General features: G+C 42.5%; 1 protein-coding gene across 1 annotated transcript; it reads right to left on the bottom strand.

Moving 5' to 3' along the window:
• Nucleotides 1-18,176: 18,176 nt before the first annotated feature.
• LOC141258457 (serine/threonine-protein kinase SBK1-like) lies at nt 18,177-20,654 on the bottom strand. Its single transcript, XM_073673454.1, has 3 exons — nt 20,540-20,654; nt 19,089-19,291; nt 18,177-18,725 (listed from the first exon to the last, which is right to left on the bottom strand). The coding sequence occupies exons 1-3, from the start codon at nt 20,652-20,654 to the stop codon at nt 18,177-18,179; spliced, it is 867 nt and encodes a 288-aa protein (XP_073529555.1).
• Nucleotides 20,655-21,037: the final 383 nt, after the last annotated feature.

The following is a 21,037-nucleotide window of genomic DNA, read 5'->3' as shown; positions in this document are numbered from 1 at the left end:
TAAGTCTTTTTCACATGTACTGTTGCTTAGCTCTATTCCTCCCATTCTGTATATGCTTTTTTCATTTTTATTGCCCAGATGTAGTACTTTGCATTTTTCCCTGTTAAAAACCATTCTGTTGGTTGCTGCCCACTGCTCCAGTTTATTTAGGTCTTTTTGAATCCTCTCTCTCTCTTCTCTAGTATTAGCTATCCCTCCTAGCTTTGTGTCATCAGCAAATTTAATCAGTTTACCCTCAATTCCTTCATCTAAATCATTGATAAAGATGTTGAACAATACAGGTCCCAGGACGGAGCCCTGTGGTACCCCACTTGAGACATTCATCCAGCTGGATGTGAAGCCATTTACAACCACCCTTTGAGTCCGATCACTAAGCCAGTTATGAATCCACCTAACAGTTGCCTGGTCCATTGCATACTTGGTCATTTTTTCAATAAGGATGGTGTGAGATACTTTGTCAAATGCTTTGCTGAAGTCAAGATATACTATATCTACAGCATTTCCCTGATCCACCCAGTCAGTGATTCTGTCATAGAAGGAAATTAAGTTAGTCTGACATGACTTGTTAGTTACAAACCCATGCTGACTCTGGTTAATCACTTCATTCTTATCCATGTACTTACATACATGTTGTTTAATAATTTGTTCAAAGATCTTTCCTGGTATAGAAGTCAGACTCACCGGCCTATAGTTCCCTGGGTCCACCTTCTTCCCCTTTTTGAAGATAGGAACAACATTTGCTCTTCTCCAGTCTTCTGGGACTTCTCCTGTTCTCCAAGAATTTTCAAAGATTATGGAGAGTGGTTCTAAAATTTCTTCTACGATCTCCTTCAGTACTCTGGGGTGTAATTCATCTGGACCTGGAGACTTGAACTCATTTATGTTAGCTAAATATTCCCTCACAATCTTTCTGTTTACAGATAACTTGGATTCCTCTATTCCTTTAAAAGGACAGTGAAGATCAGTTGATGTTACATTTTCTTTCTGAGAGAAAACAGATGCAAAATAGGAATTAAAAAGTTCGGCCTTCTCAACATCCTCTCTTACCATTTCTCCATTTTCATCCTGTAAAAATCCTATAGCATCTTTGACTTTTCTTTTACTTTTGACATACCCCCAAAATCCTTTTTTATTGCTTTTGACATCTCTTGCAAGCCTTAATTCATTGTCAGCTTTAGCTAACCTGATACGTGCCCTGCAGGATCTGCAGACTGCATTATAATCTTCTTTAGATATGCCTCCCTCTTTCCATTTAATAAACATTTCTTTCTTTCTTTTTAGCATGTGTTTAAGTTCTGTGTTCATCCATCCTGGTTTCCTTAAATGCTTCCCATTCTTCCTACTTTTCGGGATTGTTAACGATTGTGCTTTGAGAATCTCATTTTTAAAAATTTCCCATCCTTCCTGGACATTTTTGTCCTTAAGGACATCCAGCCATTGGATCCCTCCTATTCTCTTTCTGAGTCTCTTAAAATCTGCCTTTTTAAAATCTAACCTTGAAGTTTGAGTCTTCACATGTCTTCCTCCTCTAGTTATCCAAAATTCTATAATAGCATGATCGCTGCCTCCTAGGGTCCCAGCCACCTTTACCTCCTCAACCATTTCCTCCCTGTTTATAAGGATTAGATCCAAAGTAGCAGATCCCCTTGTTTTCTCCCCTACCTTTTGGAAGATAAAGTTGTCAGCAAGAGAGGATAAGAATTTGCTTGACCTGTTAGTTTTACTTGAGAGAGATTGGACAGCAGCCCCTTGTCCTGCTGTCACCATAGTTACCCAGTGCCCAGTCAGCGACATGTAACGCCCCTGTCCATGCCTACTCGCCCAAGTGTCTGTGGTGAAATGCACCCTGTCACACACAGAGTTTCTCAAAGAAGTGGTGATGTTGTGTGCGACATGCTGGTGGAGCGCAGGCACACTTTTCTTTGAGAAGTAGTGCCGACTGGGCATCTGGTACTGGGGCACTGCGACGGACATAAGGTCTCGAAAATCCTCTGTGTCCACCAGGCGGAAAGGCAGCATTTCTGTAGCCAACAGCTTGCAGATGGTGAAATTCAACCTCTTAGCTTTGTCATGGCTAGGAGGAAATGGTCTTTTACTTGTCCACATCTGAGGGACTGAGAGCTGGCTGTTGTGCTTAGACGGTGTTCAGTAGTGTGTCCCCGGCAAACTTGCCGGTCTGTGAGGAAGATTCAGGCAGAAAAGTTAGGTTGCCTTGATCCAAAGGTGGTGCTCTCGATGTCGGAGAGCACTCAACACCAGCTGGTGTTTCCACTTCCAAATGAAATGATGACCTGCCAATCACACTGGCTGTTGCGGGTAAAGAGGTGGCAGGTCTGCGTCCAAAAACATGTGTGACTGCTGTCCCCCCAGTCACAGAGGATGAAGAGGCCGCGGATGCACAAGATGGGGCAGACGGTGGTTGGCCCGGCCCACTAGGCCGCATTGTAGCACAGTAAGCTTCCCACTGCAACTTATGCTTACGCTTAGGCCCCGCATGCTGGGAGCGTGAACTCCAAGACGAGGCCCTACCACAAGGTCAGCCAGCGCAGGACAGAGACAAAGTTAGGCCTAGCTCCAGGCAGGTCAGAAACTTACTACGCAGAAGCAAGAAAGAGAAGGCCCTACACCCGCTCATTTGGGAGGATCCTAATATGCACCCTTCACCCTGCAGTGCTCCGGGATGTGCCTGAATTTCCACCAGTAAAAGGTACTGAAGTGACTAACGTGTCCATTCCCGTTCTTGCTCTGACCCAGCTGGATCTCGCCTGTCCTGCATTCCCCCTGCATACGCTTTTCTGAGGCCTAGCTCCACCTGTGGGGAGCTATACCATCGAGCCGCCTTATCACCGGCCTCAGTGGACTACTGCAGCGCTGGTGCTTCTCACCAGATACCAAATGTGGCGTCACTCACGAACTCTTATAAAATTAACAATTATCCACCCTTTCAAAGAGAGACCCCAGGGTACAGGTCCGGGAGCCGACCACCGCGACATCCCAAAGGCCAGACAAAGGTCCGGGTACCGAGTCATCCTCATTCCCTGGGCTAGTCACTTCCTCCTCCACCTCCTCTGCTGACCTCATCAACTGGCTGACTGTGGGTTGACAGTAAGTGGGATCTCCAACCTCGTCATCGTCACCCTGTGTGTTCTCACACCTGTCGTCCTCAGAGCCAACCTCTTCCTGCCCTGACCGAAAAGTCAAGTTGTCGCTCCAATCAGACATTTGAGTCTCATCATCGTCTTCATCATTGTCTCCACCAACAGGAGTTACAGTTTGGGAACGAGGGTCTACATTATGCTCAGAACCTTCTTCATCTGGTCCTGGATCCGATTCATAAAGATTCTGGGCATCAGTGCAGATCATTTCCTCGTCTGGATTAACAGAAGCTCTGGAGCAGACCTCCGTTTCCCAGGTTATAGTATGAGTAAACAGCTGTACAGACTCAACCATCTGTGTTACCCCATACTCAGACGGGCAGCTGGAGACTTGGGAGCTGTGAGGAAGCAAGTGCGATTGGGATGACACCTCTGAGGACTGGAGTATTTGTGATGTTGAAGTTGAGGTGGAGGAGAGCACACTTGAAGGAGCACTTGATATACTTTGTACTTGTCACTTTTCCATGTGTTAGTTGTGTCTTCTGAGCAGTTTGTCAGCTTTTGGACACCTTTGAAATGTTTTCCATGTGTTTTCTATGTGCTTCTATGTGTTTTTGTTTGCCTGCCATTGGTTTTAACGGTGTTCGAAGGTGTTCGACGAACCGAACCGAACTCTAACACTACGGGAGTGGCTCAACACTAAACAAGACCCATGAAGTTCTAAATATACATTTGTCCTGCACGGTTCTGTTATTCAGTGTTTATGGCCAGAAACATAACTTGTAGAATAGTCATGTCCCAACTGACATTGTAAATTGATGGAAATAACAGAATTGTCTATTTGTTCTATAGCAAAGCTGATAGTACAAATAAGGGTAAAGGCCCCATACACATTAGATGAAAATGGGGCAACATACCATTGTTAGTGATTGGCTGATATATTCTGTGATGTGTTTGGGGAAATAATTTTTTTTTTCTAGCATTAGATCTGATCATCTGCCGAGAAAATCCGACGCGCGGGACCAGTGTTTTGGAGGATTAAAAATGTTCATTCTTTTCCACCGCACAGATTATGGTCGCTCATTATGGTTGAGATTAAACATTTCATTCTGGATATCTGTGTGTCAGAGTTACTGAAGTTCACACGTACCTCGGAATTGGCAGATTTTTAAGAATTTTTTGCTGCTAATTTGACAATCTACAGTAAAGTTATCAAATAAAATCTGCACTGAATTGTTTAGCTATGAAGGAAGCAAAGAAATAATTCACTTTAAATAAAATATTTTTTTCAGATTTGATTTGAGATTATTTCTTCCTCTATGAAACTAATTAATACCTGTCAGAATTTATCTAAGAATCCAAACTCCATGCCAGATTTCACGTTGAATATTTAGGGAGCATCTGGGTGAGATTTGTAAAATGTCAGGGCCTTGTCTGCTACATTAATACATTACCTGCGCAAACTCAAACTATTTCCAGGAAAGCCTCGATCGCATATTCTGTTTTTAATCTCAATAATAAATGCATGTTTTTCATTGAAGCGCTCAATCTGATTTTACAATTTTTTTTCTTTTGCAAAAAAACCTTACAAGCTTCCCCACCAATAAATGGGAAAAATGGGCAACACTTAGAGAGTGTTTGTATGGTGTCCATGTGCTATCAATTCTTTTAGGTTATTTTTTTATGGACCCTTACTCTTGAATAAGTGAGTTTATATCTGCAACACAGATCAAAAATGGAGAAGTCACAAATTAGTTTTTTGTGCAGTTTTTCCACAAAAAATGGTATGTGAAGAGCACCATAGCCTTTAATGGGTACTTGGGCATCAATCCCATGTCTGATTTTCATGGATAGATCAAATGTGAGCTGGACCAGCAGTCTTCTCTGCCGACCACCTGACTAAGCTTCATCTTACATGAATCTGCTCTTGAGGAAAAAGAGTCTGGCCAATATTAATATGGTCATTATCATGGAGTTATTGCCTTATTATCAACTAAGAGGCTCTATCTAATTTCTCATATCAATCTCAGATTATTTGGCTGACCGTTATCTAATGTGTATGGGGGCTTCACAGTATTTGGCCTTGTCTCTATTACAGATGTGCTCACAATTAGGAGCAGTCTCTGATCAATGATCTCGGTACCAGGCGACTTTCCCACAGAACAGATCACCTGTGGAGACCACCATAGATCTACAGATTCTAGAATTATATGTGGATATTCTCAGTGGGGCTTCACTTGTAGCCATTAGCATCACATTAGCCCCTCAGTGCCGCTCCTATGTGATCACTGGTTATTGTGCAGATCATAAGTACAGTCATGTGTTTCCCATAGAATCAGGTGTCTCCTTCTCCCTGGAAGCCAAGTGTCCATCCTGTACATTTATATCATTAATTGTTTTTTAAATATTGTTAAATTAAAATTAATAGATTTAAATAACAATTTAACTAGTTTTCCATGTATTTCAGTGATCTGATCACAGCTGCAATCTGTGGAGATCTCAGCAGTAAGTTCTCCATTATGATATTACATAACTCACTACTTACAGAAATTAAAGAAATCAAAGCGACAAGATGACAGTCGATAAGAGTTTGTCCACGGTATAAATTAAATTAACAAATACTTTAAACGTTTCTTGATGTTATCACAATTTAAGCTCCGCAGACATTACCCACAATAATCTAAAAAATTATTTCAGAGAAAACTATTTTAACACTGAGGAAACAACCTCCTGACATCCAGAAAACTTCTCTTCATCAGGAAGATCAAATCTAATGTTCCCCATTTTCCCAATATTCTTTCCTCCAAGATGTATGATGAAGACCTCTGGGTCCAGGAACCTATCGCACATCATGAAGCTTTGGTCAGACTATCCCATCATTGACCTCGGAGCCAGCAGACCCTTACTCCATTGTCAGATTTTTTTGTTTCATAATTTTGTGAACAAAAGATGTCTGAGATTTCCAAATCATCGCATTCTGGTTACACATCGACCCAACTGTTTTGGAATTGGGGTTGCACATCATTTACATTTCTTACCCCACATACGGGACAACTTATTTAGATTAAAACTTGTTTTACGTGTGGTGAGAAAGAGGCCGACAACACACATGTGCTGTGGAGCTGTCCGCGGGTCCGGAGTTATTGGGAACAAATTTTTGTGATAGAAAATACGGTATATATACTGTAATATAAGATTGAGACAGAATTGACTCTAATATGGCAGAAAATAATTATAAGTTTCTCTTTTAAAAATCCATTTGTTGCATAATTACTAAGGGTCTGTGCACACGACCAGGATTAGCTCAGTGTTTGCTCAGGCTTTCACGCAGGTGAAATCTGCAATGAAATCTGCACCTGAGGTCACTGTCATGTCACCTGCGTTTTTACTTGCGTTTTTGATGCGTTTTTTCAGCAATTGATTTTTAATCAGTTTTTTATGCATTCGCTTTTTGCATGTTCATTTTAAATTAAGCCAGAGAAAAGTTGGTTTCTGGAAAGGAAAAAAATAATAATAATCATTTCATATTTGCAGACATCTTGCTGAAATGGCTTCCAGGATACTGGCAATACAACCAAAGAGCATTCTACTCCGCTTGCTAATTCTCATTCTAAGAATTATTATGCTATAAGAAGTAAGTAAATATATCATTTTTTTCAATCTATTAGCTTGAACATATAAAATATATAATATATATTTACATTATATATACAAATAATCAAATACTAGAATTTAAACCAGTTGCAAGCACCTTGCAGTTGTCGCTTCTGGGTTCACCCCTTACTTGAGGAGCGTATTGAAAAGGGACACTTTAGTCATCTGTTCCCTGAATTGTTCCCTGAGGTTTTTTTTTTTTTACCTTTCTTTGAACACACTGTGACTTTTATCATTTTAATTAATTTTTCTTTTGCAGATATCCTGATAATTTTGTATCATTTTGCCGGCTTCCCATCAATGCCTTTGACAATTTGGTAGGAAATCCTTCGGCCACATTTGACCTTAAAGATACCATCATGAGGGAGGCGATATCTGCTGAGGAAAGGCTGCTTTCCCCCTGATGTCAAACCTGCTGCGCCCATACCCATGAAGGGAACTGAATGCCAAGAAGAGGATTTTTAACTTTTGGCTGAGCCGGGCATGAAGAGTTGTGGAGAGCAACTTTGGACTCATCAGTCAGTGGAGGATCTTGAACATGGCCATCTAGTTGGATATTGTGACAGTTGATTCTGATGTTAAAGCTTGCTGTGTTCTTCACAATCATGTTAGGGACTACAGGCCTGAAGTAGATGTGGAGACATTGTGCTCAGATTTTGATACAGTAATCAACTGAGGTCCTGGACGTCCCAACATTACAGGTATGTGTGTTTGAGAAAAACCTTTGCTGATTATTTCATGAGTTCTGAAGGGGCCGTGCCCTGGCAATACTCCTGTGTTGGTGGTGCGCATCCTGTACAGCAAACATCCCCTGAGAGAAGACATGAAGCACATGATGGATAATGGTTCAGGACCGGAATGTCCAAGGATAATATTTATTTAATGTTTCTCTAAAATATTGTTTGTTTTATTACTGTAAAATTAATGTTTAAAAATGTAATTGTGGTCTTCATATCATTTCCCCCTTTAAAAAAAAAGGGGGGTTGACAAGCAACATATCTAGGTAAGATGTGCGGTATGTGTATATATACATATACATAGATATATATCTATATCATAAAAAATTGAGACAGCACACTATTCAAAGGAAACAAAATAGTGCTTGAAACTTGAGAAAGGTTCTTATTTCAGAACCAAATCGTTGCCATGATGGGCCATTAAATAGCATTTTTTTTCACTTTGAATGTTGTGCTGCCTACAATATTTTGAATTATATTGAAGGTTTGTTTTGTTCCTGGAGTCTTGACACCAAGACACTACATGTTGGTGCTGCTTTAGATAGAGAGATAGATAGATAAACTTATATCTATGTCTACCACAAGTTTGACATCGCCCAACAGGCACAAACACAGAATATCTGCTCGGAGTAAGATGTGCCCTGAACAAAGTTATTTCCACTATGGGCATATCCAAAGCACATGGTTAGTCCATCAGATGATCACATGACATTTGTTCACATGGTTAATTTCCATACCAGTAGATGACCAGAGGCTGCTAAAGCAAAGAGTTAAAGAAATCCTTAGTTCTGGCATCAGCTGATCGTCAGAGGGGTGCCGGACCTATTCAGCTGTACAGGAGCAAGAACCTTTCTTGTGTAATGGGTCAGTTGGTAATAAACCAGTTGATCCATTCTCTGCTATCACCTTAGGAAACAAAGGTACATCATGGCTGACAGGGATGAGGTGCATACATGTAGTCAGTGTTTAAAAACATAAGTAATCCCCTACACCTGTGAAGCGCACTCCCCCATTTCTGCTGGGATCAAATCGCCTAAGGTAGAATTTTGTCCCTGAGTTTGTTTAGCTGAAAGAAACAGACTCAAAGAACTTTATAAATAATTATTTTCGTATGATCGAAATCAAATAAATACATTTTTCATATAAAGAGACCTTTGATAGTTTTGTATTAAAAATATAACACACAATTTAAATAAAACAGTATACCGTATTTTTCGGACTATAAGACACACCTGAGCTTAAGACGCACCTAGGTTTTAAAGGAGGAAAATAGGAAAAAAAATGTAAGCAAAAAATGTGGTCATGATGCCCTGTTATGGGGGAGGGGGTCTGCTGCTGACACTGGTATTGGGGTATTGTCCCCCAATTTTGTTGATATCCTCCATCCTGGTATGTATGGCCCCTCCTTCCTGGTATAAGTGGCCCCCATCCCATCCTGGTATACCTGGCCCTCATCCCCTTCCTGGTATGCATGGTACCCCTTGATCCCCAATCCTGTTATGCATGGCACCCCTTTATCCCCCATCCTGTTATGCATGGCAACCCTTTATACCCCATCTTGGTATTCATGACACCCCTTTATCCCCCATCCTGGTATGCATGGCACCCCTTTATCCCCCATCCTGGTATGCATGGCACCCTCTGAGCCCCCATCCTGGTATACATGACACCACTTGAGCCCCCATCCTGGTATGCATGGCACCCTTTGAGCCCCCATCCTGGTATGCATGGCACCCTCTTAGCCCCCATCCTGGTATGCATGGAAACCCTTGAGCCCCCATTCTGGTATGCATGGCACCCCTTGAGCCCCATCCTGGTATACATGGCTACTCTGAGCCCCCATCCTGGAATGCATGGCACCCCTTGATCCCCCATCCTGGTATGCATTGCACCCTTTGAGCCCCCATCCTGGTATGTATGGCACCCCTTGAGCCCCAATCCTGGTATGCATGGCACCCCTTTATCCCCCATCCTGGTATGCATGGCACCCTCTGAGCCCACATCCTGGTATGCGTGGCACCCCTTGAGCCCCCATACTGGTATGCATGGCACCCTCTGAGCCCCCATCCTGGTATACATGGCACCCTCTGAGCCCCCATCCTGGTATGCATGGCACCCTCTGAGCCCCCATCCTGGTATGTATGGCACCCCTTGATACCCCATCCTGGTATGAAAGGCACCCCTTGATACCCCATCCTGGTATGAAAGGCACCCCTTCTTACCCCATCCTGGTATGTATGGCACCCTCTGAGCCCCCATCCTGGTATACATGGCACTCTCTGAGCCCCCATCCTGGTATGCATGGCACCCCTTGAGCCCCCATCCTGGTATGCATGGCACTCTCTGAGCCCCCATCATGCTGCCTACAAAAAAAATAAACTATCATACTCACCACCTCTCTCCTGCAGCGCTGTCCCGCTCTGCTGCCGACACTCTCACTGTGTGAGCCGCGCATAGCGTCCCTGCCATGTGCCCTCAAACAGTGTAAGACGCTGTGCTGGAATAGTCCCTGCTCCCCACACCGGGACTGTGCGTGGGGAGCAGTGACCATTCAGTGAGTTAAATAGTCGGCACACTGTACCGCAGCGCGACTCCTGCTGCCGCTCTGTGGTCAGTGTGCCTTCTATTAAAGACCATGGATATTCACTACAACCCATGGGAGTGGGTTGTAGTGGATATTCATGAGCTTCAATAGCGGGCACACAGACCGCAGAGCAGCAGCAGGAGCCGTGCTGCGGCTCCAGTGTGCCGGATATTAAGAAAAACGAATACTCATTGCTCTCTATGCCCATAGGTGTGGGGAGCAGGGAATTTTAATTTTCTTTAGTAGCAGGCACAGCGTAGGCTGCAGCAGGCGGCAGCTACCTTCTGTGCCCTGCTGATCCCCCGCTGCTGCTCCCCCACACCCACCACCATGCAAAGCCAGGTATATAGTATTTGGACTATAAGACGCACCCCCAACATTCCTGGAAAATTTTGGAGAAAAAAAGTGCGTCTTATAGTCCGAAAAATACGGTACATTAAAATATAACTATATATTTTGTCCTTTAAAAATGTTAACTTTTAAAATTACTTATAGTGAGGGGTCGAGTTGGTTGTTTTTGATGAGCGAGTCTATTTGTTACTATTAGCTATTCGCAAGGATAGTATGGTATTTGGGTTACTCGTTATATTGTGAGTATTTGTGTACTTGCCCCGCTATATTCGGATGTCCACCCTTCAGTTTTGGCGCCTCCTTTGCAGCCATTAAACATGCTGGGCTTCTTAACCAATCACAGTATTGCCGCAGACACCTTGGTTGTGGCATTACTGTGGTTGGCTGCCGTCCAGCGTCATAGGGTCTATTTAAGCCCTGCTGCCGCCATTTTGTGCTCATTGAATACGTTCTACAAGCATAGGGAGAGATCGCTGAGCTGCTAGGGAGAGTGTTGAGACATCTTGATAAAACAAAACCCCTTGTAAGGGCTACCTGCTGTGTATACTAGTTCAGTGTAGAGTAGGGAGGGAGAGATACTCGAGCAGGAACAGTTTAAAGGAGCCGCTCACTAGATCCATAATACCACCAAAACTTAGCTCTTTTCAGAGCTGAAGACACATAACAGTCACAGCACAGAGATGGAGAGATTGTGTATTAGGTAGGGAGAGGTTAAAGTGTTCTTCCAGTGTCCATCTTAAAACAGCTCTTTGTCAGAGGCAAAGCAATATTTTTCCTGCACACAGAGTAGTAGCATTTTGTGCTGCCTTTTTTTTTTTAAATGCACCGGCCTATGTTCCCCGCTGTTTTAGGGGTCAGAGCCTGGCTTCTGCTGTCCACATTAGTCCACTTAAAAAGGCGTTTAGTTCCATACACAAAGCAGTAGTCCAAACATTTCCTCCTGCCTGCTACCAAGCATGCACCAACCCATTTTCCCCGCTGTTTTTGGGATGACAGCCTGCCTTCTGTCCACATTAGTCGACTTAAAAAGGCGTTTATTGTCCTAAGCAAAGCAGTAGTCCAAATATTTCCTACTGCCTGCTACAAAGCACGCACCATGCCATTTCCCCCCGCTGTTTTTGGGGTGACAGCCTGCCTTCTGTCCACATTAACCAATTAAAAAGGCATTTAGTGCCCTATGCAAAACAGTAGTCCAAACATTTCCTACTGCCTGCTACAAAGCACGCACCAGGCCATTTCCCCCCGCTGTTTTTGGGGTGACAGCCTGCCTTCTGACCACATTAATAAACTTAAAAAGGTGTTTAGGGCCCAACGCAAGGCAGTAGTTCAAACATTTTCTACTGCCTGCTACCAAGCATGCACCACGCCATTTTACCCACTATTTTGGCTGTGACAGCTAGCTTGGCTTTTGCCATCAACATCTAAAAATCTGTCAACAAAACCCAAAATGCAAAAAAAGCCTGTTGTTAAGGGACGTGGACCTGGAGGGGGTTTTGTCAGTGGAGCACAAGAAGGCACTCAGTCTGTGTCAGGTCAGAAGCTTGATGCATCCACTATTTTCCTGGAAAAATTTCCCGGTCTGGAAAATAAACGTGTGTGGAAGCCAGAAGAGCGAGAGCAGATTCTGTCTTGGATAGCAGACAAGGCCTTTACGCATTTGCCAATCAGCAACAAATCTTCCATGACATACAGTCTACACAGAAGTCTGGCCCATTGAATCCTGAAGCTGGTTCTCCTTCCTCCCGCCACTATCAGTCACAGGACACATATGACACCAAGCTTGGCCACTCCGAGGACCTGTTTGGTACATATCCTTTGATTGGCTGTGGCCTATCACTGTGCAAAACTGAAGAGGGACAAGAGGAGGTGGTGTGCATTGATGCTGAAGTATTTGAGGACCTACAGCCAGAAGAAAGCCACTTGGAGGTACATCATTTACTGTCTCCAGAGGTGAAGGCTGATGATGATGAGACACAGTTAGCATCAGGTCAGCCTACGATGTCAACTGGGAAGGAGGATGAGATGGAAGATGAGGTGGTCTATGATGAGCCCACTGATCCGACCTGGACCATTGGCATTTATAGCCATGACAGCAACACAGAGGAAGATGGATATGTCGTGGTTTGCCCAGAGTGAGAACTAGGTCAGCTGTTCCCAAGAACATCCCCGCTGTGTGCCAAGTCAGGGCAAGGGGGCGTTCAGCTGCTGTGTGGAATTTTTTTCTTAAAGTCCTTCAGAGAAAAACATTGTAGTGTGTAGCAACTGCCATACCAAGTTGAGCAGAGGCCAGGGCAAAGGCAACCTGAGCAACAACAGTATGCGAAACTACATGGCAGCCAAGCACCCCAGTAGGTGGGTGGAACACCAGGATACAAAATCTGCATCTGCGGGTCAAACCAATGCCATGTCGCCTGGGCTATGTACTTTAGAATCTATTGTTCAGGAAGCAGATGCTCATACCTCCTGCCCACAAGCTGTGGTTGCACACACACAACAATCATTGACCACATCCACTTCTTTGTCCCAGCAAAGCGTCAAATTGTCCATGCCTGAGAGCTTGGAAAGAAAGCGTAAATACCCAGCCATGCACCCACAGGCACAAATACTAAACTCGCACATTGCCAAATTGTTAGCTGTGGCAATGTTGCTTTTTAGGCTTGTGGGAATACAGTCTTTACGTGATCTCTTGGCTGTGGCTGCCCCACGATGCAATTTTTCCAGCTGCCACTATTTTGCCCGGTGTGCCGTCTCTGCCTTACACAAGCACGTGTCAAACAATCTGAACCATGCTCTCACCAATGCCTTAACCGGGAAGGTCCACCTAACAGACATCTGGACAAGTTGTTTTGGACAGTGATGATACAATTCTGTCACGGCACAATGGGTGAACCTGGTGGAGGGTGGGACAAAGGCGCAAACTGGAACATCACACATCCTACCCACGCCAAGAATAGCGGGCCCAACTTCTGTCAGGGTTTCCGCCTCTTCATATTCCACTTTCTCTCTCCCCTCCTCTTGATCCTTATCCTCTGCTTAATTACCCTCCCCATCACTGCTAAGCTGGGACCTGTGCAGCAGCGCATCAGAAAAGCAGCAACACGCTTTGCTGAAGCTGATCTGTTTAGGTCACAAAGCACACACTGCATCAGAGCTGTGGCAAGCTTTAAAAGAACAGACTGATCAGTGGCTATCCCCGCTGCACCTCCAACCCGATCTGGTCGTCTGCGATAATGGGCGTAACCTGGTGGCGGCTTTAATGGTTGGCAAGCTGGTACATGTGCCATGCATTGCTCACATGCTGAACCTAGTTGTTAAAAAATTTCTGAAAACTTACCGTGACTTGCCGTACGTACTTGAGAAGGTGCGCCATATTAGAGCCCATTTCCGCCGTTCCTCTACCGCTTTTGCTGCTCTTACAGAGCTGTAAAAGCGATTGAATTTGCCAAGTCATAGGCTTATTTTCGATCTGCCCACACGGTGGAACTCAACCTATCATATGTTGGCGAGGATTAGTGAACAGCAGAGGGCAGTAGCTGAATATCAGCTTCAACATGCCTGTCAGACTGAGAGTCAGCCACCACACATAACAAATGTCGAGTGGGTTTGGATCGCTGACATTTGTAAGGTAGAGAACTTTGAGTACTGCACCAACCTCGTGAGCCATGATCAGGCTATTATCAGAGTAACCATCCCGCTGCTGTGTCTCTTGAAACAATCACTGCATAATCTCAAAGAGGAAGCTTTGAGCGTCCAGCATGTTGGTATGGAGCTAGATTTCTCAATGAGTGATACTTTCCAGCCTAGCCAATATTCTGAGGCAACATTGGGTGATGAGGAGGAAGATGAGGAGGATGAAGACGGAGAGGACTTGTTTTTCTGTGCTACCAAGGGGACTCGTAATTCTACGGAGGGGACACCTAACCCATTCTTCATGTCTGTCCAGTCTGGATGGGCTGGAGAGGAGGAGGTGGAGGAAGAGGCGAGTCATCGTGAGGAGAGGATGGGTACTGTTTCTACTGTTGGGGACACAGAATATTTGCCTTTTCGCACCTTGGCCCACATGGCACAGTTCATGTGTAAGTGACTGTTGCAAGACCCTCGCCTGATACACATTTTATCCAACAACCTATACTGGTTGGCCACCTTTCTCGATCCACGGTACAAGGAGAAATTTCCTTCTCTCCTTTTGTTGTCATCAAAAAGTTTTTCAATGGGTTCGTTCAAGAGGGTCGTTGTAGATCAGGTGCTGAAAATATCACCCTCAGACAATGCTAGTGGCAGAGGAACCGGCTCTTTTCAACACCAAGAAATAATGGGGAGAGACATGAACACCAGCTCCAACAGAAGTGGGGGGAAAATTGTGCACAAATCGGGCAATTTTCAATAAACCAGCACAACAGCAAGGGCTATCTGTGTCTGTAACAATGCCAATGAGGGATAAGTTGCAGAACATGGTCAAGGGGTACTTTAGTGACCATATTTGTGTCTTTTCTGATGCTTCAGTTCTCTTTAATTATTGGGTGACTAAGCTGAACACTTGGCCCGAAATCTCCTTATATGTCTTGGAGGTGCTGGCCTGCCGGGCTGCTAGTGTGGTGTCAGAGCGTGTTTTCAGTTCCGCTGTGGCAATCATCACTGATAGGCGCACATGCCTCTCAACAGAAAATGCAGACAGACTTACTTTGATTAAATTCAACAAGGACTGGATATCTCCACAGTTTGTACTCCCTCCAGATGACAGCACACCAACCTAAATTCACCAAAAATGCAGATTCATGTGACTGCTGTTAATGTCACCCCCTTCCCATAAAAACCCATTTCCTTCCTTCGTCAACCATGACTCAGCCCATAGGGCTAATTTTTACAAATCCTATGCAGATTGTGCAGTGGACAAACCAGGACAGTATTCCTACTCCAGCCTAACTACTATTTGTGATTGGAGGCCCTTGGGATGTTGGCTTCCTGTGTCAACCATGACTCAGTCATTAGGGCTAATTTTTACAAACCCTATGCACATTGTGCTGTGGACAAACTAGGACAGTACTCCTACTCCAACCTAACTACTATTTGTGATTGGAGGCCCTTGGGATGGTGGCTTCCTGCATCAACCATGACTCAGCCCATAGGGCTAATTTTTACAAACCCTATGCACATTGTAAAGTGGTCCTACCAAACTAATATTTGTCATTGGAGGCCCTTGTCACAGGTTGTGCCACATTGTGACTCATATAGGGGATACATATTCAATAGAAATGTACGGTCAGTCACCCTTTTTGGCGAAAAAACATGCCTGGCTTGTGCCACATTGTCACTAAGATAGGGGATACATATTCAATAGAAATCTACACTGACTGTTGATGACCCGATCGTAGATAATGTTTGTCAAGGGAGGCCCTTGTCATGGAATCTTTCTGCACCTATGACAAACCCCCCAGGAGTAATTTTTGGAAATACGTTGCACATTCTGCACTGGACCAAGTAGTACAATATCAAAAAGTCTTCTCTTCCTATATAATCTGGGGAATATTGACAATCAAAATCTCTGAGCCATTTGGAAAAACTTCTCCAACCCAACCTGGAGGGGGGCACCATATATCCTTTGTCCATTGACTTGCACACGTGATATATTTGAGCTCGTCATCCAGTTGACTAGTGCAGCTTTATTTTTCCAGTTCACAGAGTTAAGCCACACCTGAGGATCGCAGGCCGCACTCACTGCTACCTTCTAGTACTCCATGTCTCTTGGCCTTTTTCTCTGTTATCTCTGCCCTTAAATGAGTTTAATAATAGAGTGAAGGCCCTACAATATGAATAAGTAAGGGCACTCTCAAATATACACAAGAGGTACCTCCAAAATTTGGAAAGGAGCACACTTCCAAATGCATGTTATAGGGCCAAGCGAGGGCTCTCACAAAACTCTGCTTTCCTGCCTACTGCAGGCCCTCTGAACATTTGAATTTAGGGCTGCAGTATCACATGGTGGTGGAGGAAGAGGATGAGTAGGAGGAGGAGGAGGGACAAGCCCAACAATAAAATGGGCACATTGTAAAATGCTATGGAATATGTATTCTACTATCTGAGTATCAGTGATGGAGGGATCGGACAAATGTCTAATTAACAGCTGTCCCTCTAAAACACATGTTACAGAGCCACCTGGGGCCTCTTAATCTTTGACCTAACATACCTACTGGTACGTTCTAGCTGTGCTTGTAAAGTGCTGGGGAATAGCAAACTATAAATGATGTATGACAGAGGGACCTACAAAATGTATAAGTCAGGTCCCTCCCAATTGTAAAAGGCGAAAAAAAGCCACAATAGTATGTGTCAACAAACGCTAAAAGGGATTTTTGTTGGGTTTCTCTGGTTTATTTAGCCTTATATACAAGTGATTACGCAGGAAAAACTGTTTCTTTACCTTTTTGGCCTGTTAAATGCAATTTAGGTTAGGTTTGGTAGTTGTTCTTATGTGTCTGTAAAAGTGGCATAATACTGCAACAAACTTATTCCCAGAAACCATATGTGAGTCAGAAATGCATGCAGGAAGCTTCCCATTCTTTTTCATCACTTTCCCATCCATTTCAGCCTTTTCCTCAGGCCCCCAGACACTTTTGTAGGGTTCAGCAGAAAATTATTCGCATTTCCCATTGGCATACATTGTACTTGCTATTCGGAACGAATACGCAATAATTGCAAAGTACTCGTTACGAGTATAGCGATTACGAATATTACGATTCTCGCTCATCACTAGTTATTTTCCCATAATGTAGAGTTTAGTTGATGTGGTTGAAGTTGAATGTTGAACTTTATTGAGGTCTTTAAGATTGATATTGCATCAGGTAGGAGAAAATTCAAACTCTCGTCATATTGATAAAATTTGTCATATCGTATGCCAAATCCAATCCATCTTCCAGTCAAACATTTTTCCACTTTACTGCAAAAAAAGTAAGCAATTCTGGCTCTGATACATTGGCCATCTTAATGTACCGGGGGCTTCAGGTGCGGTACTATAAAATAACTAAACATATTCGGTTCCACCATCCCACACAAATCCACTGGGCGCTGTAAGTATGGAAGGGAAGACAGTAGAGAATGAAGATTAAATTCTAACTCTAGAAAATTCTTCAATATCTTGATTGATTATTTATAGAGACCATTTTGGGGAATAAAAGATAGTGTATAGAATGAGGGGGGGAAGGCAGATAGTGATTGATACAATTCTTCCCAACATGGAAAGTTTCATTTTTTTTCCACATATACGCTTTTCTTCTACCTTTTTCTTTTTATTTTATTATTATTTTTTTACCAGTGACCATATATTTAACCTAATAATGTCCTCAACACAGGGTGAAACATTGATCCCCAGATATTTTTAACAAAATTTCTCAGCCACAACTTGCCACTGTTAAAGGTTACTGAAGGTTTTTGCAATATTGCAAAAAAAATGGGGAAAAAAAACCCAAGCTTGTAGGTTAGATATACAGTATTGTGGAAACATTTAGGCAGGTGTGAAAAAAATTTGGCAAAGTAAGAGGTTTCCAAAAACAGAAGTTTTAATCATTTAATATTTATAAATTAATAAAATACAAACTGAATAAACAAAACAAATCTAAATTGCATCAATATTTGGTGACCGCCCTTTGACTTCATCAGTTCTTCTAGGTACTAATACCTGCACACAGTTATTGAAGGAACTTTTAAGGGAGGTTTTTCCAAATATCTTGAATTGACCACCTCTTCCTCAACTGCCAAGTTTGTTTAATACTCAAAGACCTTTATTTTCCAGGGAAAATTAAGGTAATTGAAGATAGAGAGAACTGACTGACGAGAAAAGGGACATTGAGCAAAGAGATTGTCAAACATGTATATGGCTTCTCTCGACAACATCTGCCAACAAAAAGGGGGAGAAGTGAAGTCTGCACTTTGTCTCCAGTTGATGTAGACTTGATACATGGTGTCAGATTCTGTTGCTTCAATCCATGGGAAGAATCCAGTCAAAACAACAAAGAGAAGAACCCCAAAAGCCCAGATATCTATAGTAGGGCTCAAGATCAAATATTCTCCTCCTTTCAAGTCACACAGCTCTGGAGACATGTACGGTATTATATGTGACATAGACGACACATAGTTTCCCATAGGTTGGGTCAAACCAAAATCACTCAGTTTGATTTGGTAGCAGTCTTTGTCCATGAGCAACACGTTGTCTGGCTTCAGGTCCCTGTGAACCAACCCTCTACCATGCATATAGTCCAGAGCTAAGGATATCTGTTTGGCACACCTCTTCACTGCGTCCTCAGGAATTCCAACCTGCAGAAAACAGATCAGTTTTATGAGATTTAGTTTTATTTGTGTAGTTCTTTATCCAAAGCAAAAATACTAAACATTGAAGATGTTGCTGTTGTTGGGACAGTGGATGGTATAGTGGATAAAACTGCTGCTGTGATGGTCATGAGGCTTCAAACACTGCATTGTTATGGAACCCGCCTCCACCTATGGAAATGTTTGATGAATTCCCAAAGACCCCCATATGTAATAATTAGATAACTGGCTACCATATACAGGGGTATCTCGCTTTTCCTCTGACTGTTGATGTGTATCTCCTGCCTCTGGTGTTTCAGAAATTAAATATTTGTACTTTGTAGGAGAACATATGGAGCCGGCCTTACTTACCTCACTTTGTATGATATGATGCAAGGTGCCTGCCGTTGCCAACTCCTGAGTAAGTGCATAGTGGTCCATTGTGCCAATAAAGATGGGATATGTCTTAATAATATGAGGGTGGTCAGAGAGACTGATTGACAAAGACAGCTCCTTCAGAAAGGTTTTCAGAAGAGTTCTGTCCTTCTTCATGAGTTTCACAGCCACTGGTTCTCCTATAAAAAGAAACAAAACAAAAGAATGTTTATAAAAACCTCCAAGATCTCACATAGAAACTTTATATTCAAGCACATAATTATCACCACTGGCATGGGATGTGTGCTGGTGGATATCAGTGCCTAATCCTCAATCTCATATCTATGAGGAGGCCTGTCTTTGCTAAATTTGGGGGCAGCTTGGATTTAAAACAGTTAGATACCAAATTTATTTATTTATTTTACTAACTGATATTACCATAGTAAAATTGTTAGTGGTTTTGCGGCCATTTATCTCCAATGAGAAAAAAGTTATTTGAGATTGAACTTTAACTGCTTCATTCTTTTGTCTCCTGATATCTTCTGTCAGACAGATAATCCATGGTTTTTACAAAGACAGAGAACCGTGAGTTGGAGGTATCATAAAATCTATAGTTTACTTAATGCTATTAAAAATATTGCATATTCAATTACATACATGTAACAAATGTGAAGTGATATAATTTAGAAACCCAGTAAAAAGGCTGAAGATAAGGACCACTGAGCACCTATAAGCAAAGGTATTGTATCCACCCAAAAGTAAGAAAGGGTCCAGGCTGAAGTTCTGCTGGAGCACCGTATAATGGGTATATGCAATATTTTTAATAGCATTAAACTATTTGTTTTATGATATTGCTAACTCAGTGTTCTCAGCTTTTGGAAATGCTTATATTGAGTTTTTTGGTCATGATATAGGGCACAAGCCCTTTGATGTAAAACTAGGGATGATATTCTGAAACCCCTATTATTAAGATAATTAATGGTGCAACTGATAGATATTTTTAGATGGACATTTTTATGACCTAACAGAGTAAAGTTGGCCAAACACATGGATATTTGTCTGCAGACCATTGACAGATCCAGCTGAATATGGTGAAAATGAAGATAAACAGCTATTGACCCAATGCTTATTTGAACAAAACTTCTTTTTCCCAACCTTCATTTTCATATGATCCTTTGATAACCCAACATGTCTGAAAAGAGTTAGGCGCCCCTCATACACATAAGATAGTGATCAAGACCCACCAAATTTGGCAGGTTTGGATGACTTTACACCTATGTGTATGAGTTGATGTTACTAAAATAATCTGGATTTTCCAATGGCTTACAGATAAATATCTCATCTCTATGGCCGATAAAAATCATTTTCACATTTTGTTACATAATTTACCACTTTTATTTAATCAATTCAGGTAAATAACCATCTTTGTTTTTGCCTTGTTCACATACCTGTCAATTTGTTCTGTGCCTGTAGAACTTTTCCATATGATCCTTGGCCCAGTTTCTTGATTACGTTGTAACATTCTGAAATCTCCTGAATCCAAAAGATCTGGGAGGCGGCCATTGCTGCTTGGAAGTTGTTGATTCTTGAGCTAAACAACAAACTGTGTATGACTCTAGAAGAAAATATAAGGAATATTATTAATGAAACATCTTGTAGTGATCATATTCATGGGTTCTGTGGGCATTTATCATAATTAAGCTCAATCATAATTTAGAAACCCATCATAAAAAAGATGTGCCAGTCCGATATAGGATGGCTGACAACCCTTGTAAAAGGTATCTTGGTGGGCACATTGGTTGTAATCAACCTTTCCATGAAGACATTGTAATCAGATAGGCAAAATTATGATAATTCTAAACGGTTCTACAATAATACAGAAGTGTTTGTATCTAGAGATTATTTTTATATTTTTTGTCATGAAAACACACATGAAAATTAGACTC

Source organism: Phyllobates terribilis, unplaced genomic scaffold (assembly GCF_046119375.1).
Source record: "Phyllobates terribilis strain yellow unplaced genomic scaffold, ASM4611937v1 Scaffold_3__8_contigs__length_932513732, whole genome shotgun sequence".
Taxonomy (NCBI): domain Eukaryota; kingdom Metazoa; phylum Chordata; class Amphibia; order Anura; family Dendrobatidae; genus Phyllobates; species Phyllobates terribilis.
This window is presented reverse-complemented; position numbering and strand designations above follow the sequence as displayed.

What these genes read in the sequence shown, in the direction of transcription:
- LOC141258457 (XM_073673454.1), bottom strand. Translation starts at nt 20,654, where the DNA reads ATGGCCGCCTCCCAGATCTTTTGGATTCAGGAGATTTCAGAATGTTAC. An exon ending in GGCACAGAACAAATTGACAG is followed by an intron (nt 19,292 to 20,539) that starts GTATGTGAACAA and finishes TTCTTTTTATAG; the next exon opens with GAGAACCAGTGGCTGTGAAA. An exon ending in ATCATATCATACAAAGTGAG is followed by an intron (nt 18,726 to 19,088) that starts GTAAGTAAGGCC and finishes TGTTTTCTGCAG; the next exon opens with GTTGGAATTCCTGAGGACGC.